The 6,129-nt window shown below is 49.2% G+C and overlaps 1 protein-coding gene across 1 annotated transcript; it reads left to right on the top strand.

The window, feature by feature from the left end:
- The first annotated feature begins 2,307 nt into the window (after positions 1-2,307).
- Positions 2,308-5,471, top strand: LOC144260223 (GTPase IMAP family member 7-like). Its single transcript, XM_077808778.1, has 3 exons — positions 2,308-2,380; positions 4,143-5,059; positions 5,442-5,471. The coding sequence occupies exons 1-3, from the start codon at positions 2,308-2,310 to the stop codon at positions 5,469-5,471; spliced, it is 1,020 nt and encodes a 339-aa protein (XP_077664904.1).
- The last annotated feature ends 658 nt before the right edge of the window (positions 5,472-6,129 follow it).

Consider the following 6,129-nt stretch of genomic DNA (forward strand, 5'->3'; position numbering starts at 1 on the left):
GTCCCTTCCAATTCTATGATTCTATGACTCTGCACTTGTTTTTGTTGAACCTCATCAGATTTCTTTTGGCCCAATACTCTAAATTGTCTAGTCCCTCTGTATCCTATCCCTGCCCTCCAGCATATCTACCTCTCCTCCCAGTATATTGTCATCTGCAAACTTACTGAGGGTGCAATCCACGCCATCCTCCAGATCATTTATGAAGATATTGAACAAAACCGGCCCCAGGACCGACCCTTGGGGCACTCCGCTTGATACTGGCTGCCAACTAGACATGGAGCCATTGATCACTACCCATTGAGCCCGACGATCTAGCCAGCTTTCTATTCACCTTATAGTCCATTCATCCAGCCCATACTTTTTTAAGTTGCTCGCAGGAATTTGGTAATTTTAAAATCAAGGTTGGATGTTTTTCTAAAAGATCTGTGGTAAGGAATTATTTTGGGAGGATTCTATGGCCTGTGTTACACAGTGGTCTGATGGGGTATATGGTTCCACACTGGAACTGAAGGAGTTAAGGAGAAGTTCTGGGCAAAGGTGACTCTGCCCCCACCACCTATACAATCTGCTCCTGCTGGAGGAGGAGCATAAAAAGGAGCCAGACAGCTCAGAAGTGGACAGACCTATCCTTATGTTACCCAGGGTTCTTTCAACCTAAAGCTCTTGGTAACTTTTACTCTGTGCGAGGTGGTGTCAGGAAATAAATCAGGGGAGACACGGCCGTCCGACCAGTCGATGGCTGGCACAAACAGGACAACACAAGAGTGCTTTCACTTAAAGCTAAACTTTACTTAGTCTCAAGCCCCATACACACGTCCGCAAGAGGTTAGTAAAACACCCCCAACCCTTGATAATTACCAAAGCTGAGTGTGGCTCTCGAGTGGCACAGCGGCAGCCCGTCTGCCGCTGGGGAACACAAGATGCATCCAGAGGGAGAGTCCAGTCCTGAAGAGTCCCCCCGACCTCAAACTTTTTCCCCTTATTTATACATTAGTAATAGAATGATATGTCCCTTAAAGCAAACTTGTTAAGTAAGCAGTTTCAATAGTCAAGCAAGAGGTTCCTTCTGATTATCGATTAACCAGGTGTGGGGTTTTCCAGAATTTGCAGCCTTGAGGCCCCAATAGACATTCCTGGGGCACATCCTGCTCTTCGAAAATGCATGTATCAGCCACTTCAACACAATTCGTATCAGGAAGGAGGCGGGGTCAAGCTGCCCTTTCTGTGGCACCCCTTCCTGCCTTGGTTAAGCTAAGCCTGCTGACTTGGCTAATTTACAGCCTGCTGACTTGGCTGCTTTTAGCAATAAGCCATAGTGGTTTCAGGCACTTTACTGGTTTGCCAAAGTCTCCCCGTACACTGAGAGCTCCCGAATGGGGGAACTGCAGAAGCTTTCGCTCTCAGGAAGAGGCTACCAGCTGAGCCCAGCTGGATTTCTCCTCTCTTATGTTGAACTTTGAGTCTTTTGGGGGAGGCGAATGGTAGGAAGTGGCCAAAGGAGGCACCCTTGAGGTGCTCCAGGGTCCTTGATACTGTTGCCTCTCATAGGGCCCTGGGTTGGAGCCCATTGAAGAGAGAGGGCCCAGGTCCTTGTCACAGGGAAGGGAGGTTTATGCCCTCGGAAGCAGCCCTCTCAGAAGTAAGGAGAGAGTAGAGACATTCAAAGCCCCGAGGCAAGGGTGAGCCACCTATAGGGGTCAGGAGGTGGACTTACATCCTCATCACTGGTAGGGCCTTGGGACTCTGTCTATTTTTTTGAACTCTGTTACTCCAGAAAGGGGCATGAATTGGTGACCCAATTGGAGGGTATGTCAGCAAGAGTTGTTGTTGAAGATGAGGTTTGTGGGGAGTGGAGGCCCAGTGACCTAACCACTAGGTGACACCACTGGTAAACCCAGCCCTCTACCTGTCAGAAGGGGTCAGATTAGATGATCACAATGGTCCCTTCTGGCCTTGGAATCTATGAATCTCTAGCAGGAGACCTTTTCATTTGGGCTAATGTGTCTTTCTGTCTCCCTTTTTTGTACCTTTTTGCCATCATCATTTCCTGTTACATGTGCTTAGAATATTGTATATAGTTTTATCCAATTTCTCATCATTAGGCTCACAAATGGGGTGGGTCTATCAGTCCGCAAGTCTTACAGCAGCCGCCCCTAACACAGGGAGGGCCCTTTGCAGCAGTATCTCGAGCACCAAGGGAGTGCATTGCTGTCCGTGTGCTGGGGCCTCTGCCTGACACAGACGCCGGCAATCAGTATTTACTGGTAGCGACGGATACTTCACAAAATGGCCTGAGCCTTATCCGATATGCAATCCAGACCTGCTGTGACAGTAGCAGGGGTTCTAGTGAATGAATTCTTCACCAGATCTGGGGTCCCAAGTGAGTTGCACAGGAATCTAGGGGCAGATTAAGGTTCCGTGGGGCCCTGGGCCGGAGCAAGTGGGGGACCCCTCCCCACACCTGCTGCCCACTGTCCCACCCCTATTCTGCCCCTTCCACCTGCAGCCCTGCTCAGGGCCTCAGACCGTTCTCTCCCTTCCCCGACGGCCCCGCCCTTGTTCTACCCACGGTCCTGCCCCATTCTGCCCCCCCACACTGCAAACCCCCGTTTGCTCCCTGGGGCCGCAGCAGGGAGTGACAGTTTCCCCAGCCCTGAGGCTGAGGCAAGGAGCTAGAGCTCCTCTCGTCTCATGGCTGCAGATGGGGTCCCGGTGCTGGGGCATCCCCTGCTGCCTGGAGCTTCTGCCAGGGAGCATAGTGGAGTCGGGGAGCAGGGGCTTCCCCTGCCCCACCCTGCCTGCCCAGCGCTCCTGCCAGGGAGCAGAGCGGGGTAGGGGCACATGGGCTTCCCCCACTCCATCCAGCACTGCTTCCAGGGAGTAGGGGCAGGGCGCGAAGACTTCCCCTGACCTGCCCTGGCGCTTGTCTCCTGGGGGTGGGGTGCCCATTTTTTCGGGCCCCCTAATTGGACGGGGCCCAGGGGCCCATTGGCTAATCCGCCACTGCATGGATCAAAGGAGAAACTGTGACTCCAAAGTGTTTCAGCAGGTTTGTGCGATTCTAAGGATCCCCAACTCACCCCACCCCAGCACACAAACAGTCTTTTGGGAGTGGGGGGGGGAAGGTTCAATAGGATGCTGTGGGCTCAGCTGGCTACTGTTGAACAACACACCAAATGGATGGAGACCAGCATGTCCCATTCCTTGTGATAGCTGATAGAACAGCAGGCTATGAGAGTTTGAAGTGTACCCCAGAACTCCTCATGTTTGGGCAGGAGCTCAGCACCCCAGCAAACCTCTAGAATGGAGTCCCTGAAGAGGAACAGAGGGATTTGAACCATCTGGACTATGTAGAAACCCTACACCTACAACCCAGAATAGAAAGAGTTCATAACTTTGCTAGAGCAAATGTGAGGGCAGCCTCTGACAAACTGAAAAAAACTCTGTAATTGAAGGTCATGTGGGGAGATGTTTAAGGGGGGATCCAGGTCCACAATCTTAGCAGAGTGAATATTAGGAGCCCTCAGCTGCATAAACCTTGGGAGGCACCCTTTACAGTACTAACACAAATAAATTAAGTGGCGTTCAGAATACAGTTGGAACCCAGGCCTAAGCTTAAAGTTATCCATGAGGAACATCTGCGAAGACATCACGGGGACAGAATGTCAGGATGGTTGCCCGCCAGAACCTGAGAATGTAACTGTGGAAGCTGAGGCTGGAAGAGTTGTGATAGTAATGAGTTCCCCATTAGAATAGAATAGAATGGACAGGGCCTATCCCTGACAGCAGATTTCACAGGAACAACAGACAGAGCTCAAGGTTCACTGGAAGAGGCCCCTAGTGGGTGGCTGAAAGGAAATCAGGTAGAGACATAAAAGGGGTTCTCCAAGAAGATTTGTGTTTCATGTGAAAACATCCTAACAAAAAACACCATGTAAATAGTTAAACTTGCATCATTTGTACATTATTTCTTTTCTTTTTGTTTGGGTTGAGTCATACAGGGTGTCACCATTTTGAACTCCATTAGGAGCAAGAGAGTTGAGCTGAAGTATGCATTAACAGTTATCCTCACAGCTGCAGTCTCTCCATTGTTACCTTATTACCTGTGCAATGATGTTCTGAATCTCATTTTTTTCCCACAGATTCTCATGCTGATGGTCAAGACCCTGGAGGACATGAACTGAGAATTGTCCTCGTTGGTAAAAGTGGAGCTGGGAAAAGTGCAACAGGAAACACCATCCTTGGCGAGAGAAAGTTTGAGTCCAAGCTCAGGGTAAAAAAGTCAATAACTGAGACTTGTGCTAAAGAGAGGGTAACATGGGATGGGAGGGAGGTTGTGGTTATCGATACTCCTGATATTTTTGATACAAAGGCCCCTGATGAAGCATCTGCCTGTGAGATTGCTCGCTGTATCATGCTCTCCTGCCCAGGCCCCCATGCTCTGGTGCTGGTTACACAGCTGGGCTGTTACACTGAAGACGATACGGCAGCAGTCAGTCGAATACGAGAGATTTTTGGGTCTGAAGCGATGAGGTACATGGTTGTCTTATTCACCCGGAAAGAAGACTTAGAAGGTGACTCACTGAATGATTATATAAGAGACTTGGATAACCAAGATCTTTGGAAGTTGATTAATGTTTGTGGGAACCGATGCTGCGCTTTCAACAATAAAGTAACTGGCACAGAAAGGGATGAGCAGATTAATGAACTGAGGAAAGTGATTGAGGAAATGGTGCAGGGGAATGGAGGACAATCTTACAGCAATGAGATATACAAATATGCCAAAGAGAAGACTGAACAACAGGAGAGGGAATTTGAGAAAAAATACAGAGAACTAGAGGAAGAAAAGGTAAAAGATATAATACATCACTTCAAGGAGAAATATAAAAATATAAAGGAAGGCTTAAAGTCAAGGCCAGAGGAAATAAAGGAAATACATCTAAGACTAGGCGAGACTGTATATCGAGCTTTAGAAACGCTGTCAGAAGCTCAAAGAGCCAGAGAGGCAGAACAGGAAGAAAACCTGCTGAAAGAAATACAGAAGTACTACAAGGAAAAGGTAAAACAAGGGAAAAAGGAAGCAATGATGGTAATGAGATTAGCTCTGTGTTTGCATATTTAAGTATACTTACTCCTGTGCAAGTGGGACCTAAACAAAGTTCTGCGGTATTTAGGGGAATCTGGACTAGTGAGGGGCTGAGTACTGAGGGGTCTGGCACCTTGCCAAAGGCACTCAGCCCTTCAGCAGATTGAAATCCCAGGACTGTAATTATGACACTGATCACCTTTAGAAAGTGATTTGAAACCGACTAATGAAAAAGGCTATATGAGAGCGAGGTATTTATTAATTATAAATTATAAATTAATTATAAATAATTGGATTATGTTTTAATTATTAGTATAACGGTAAGTGCCTGGCCTACCTTCTTCTCCTCCGGCAGCTGTACCGCCCCAAGTCCTGCCCCCGGTAACGTGGGGTGGGGAGGGGAGGGGAAGAGCATGGGGATCCCGGGCTGGGGGTGGGGCAGAGTCACATGGAGGGTCACGTGGGGAGGTCATGTGCCCCCCTTAGCCCCTCCCCATACCGGGGAGAAATAAAAGTTACTTGCACCGCTGGCGAGGAGACAGAGCTGTGGAGCTTGGGGCTTGCGATGACTGGGGTTTGTGGGACCTTCCTGCTTCCTGTTCCTGTTGGTTTCCTGGTTTCTGCTCCCTGAACTCAGTGTTGCTGTTCGTGCTGTGGAAAGGTGGTGTGGGTGCGTGCGTGTTCGGTGTGCACAGCCAGGCAGGCCCTGGGGCTACATACCTGCTCTTCAGACTGTTACGTTCTATTCAGACTCTTGCTGACCTCCCTGGTTCATGGCTGATGCGTGTTTTGACTGATAACTACATGCGTATCCTGCAATAGGTGCTTCTGGTCTGCAACCCATGCTGCCTGCACGTCCTTTGGCTGTTGACTGGCAATATTTTATTCAGAACTTTGGAACTATGTGCCGGTCATGCAACCCTCTGCTGGTGCTTGGTTACCCTTGCTGCAGAACTGCTTAGGCTGTGATGGCACTGATTTTCTTGATGGACTCCCGGACTCCAAGTCCTCCATTCATGCCCCCGTGCAGAGCCTTGGTGAGG

This window comes from Eretmochelys imbricata, chromosome 2 (assembly GCF_965152235.1).
Source record: "Eretmochelys imbricata isolate rEreImb1 chromosome 2, rEreImb1.hap1, whole genome shotgun sequence".
Classification (NCBI taxonomy): Eukaryota; Metazoa; Chordata; order Testudines; family Cheloniidae; genus Eretmochelys; species Eretmochelys imbricata.

Bases quoted from the DNA above. Each gene is read 5' to 3' on its own strand.
- LOC144260223 (XM_077808778.1), top strand. From the start codon at position 2,308: ATGCAATCCAGACCTGCTGTGACAGTAGCAGGGGTTCTAGTGAATGAA. The intron at 2,381-4,142 runs GTGAGTTGCACA...TTTTTCCCACAG, and splicing joins CACCAGATCTGGGGTCCCAA to ATTCTCATGCTGATGGTCAA. The intron at 5,060-5,441 runs GTAAAACAAGGG...CTCCTCCGGCAG, and splicing joins AGAAGTACTACAAGGAAAAG to CTGTACCGCCCCAAGTCCTG.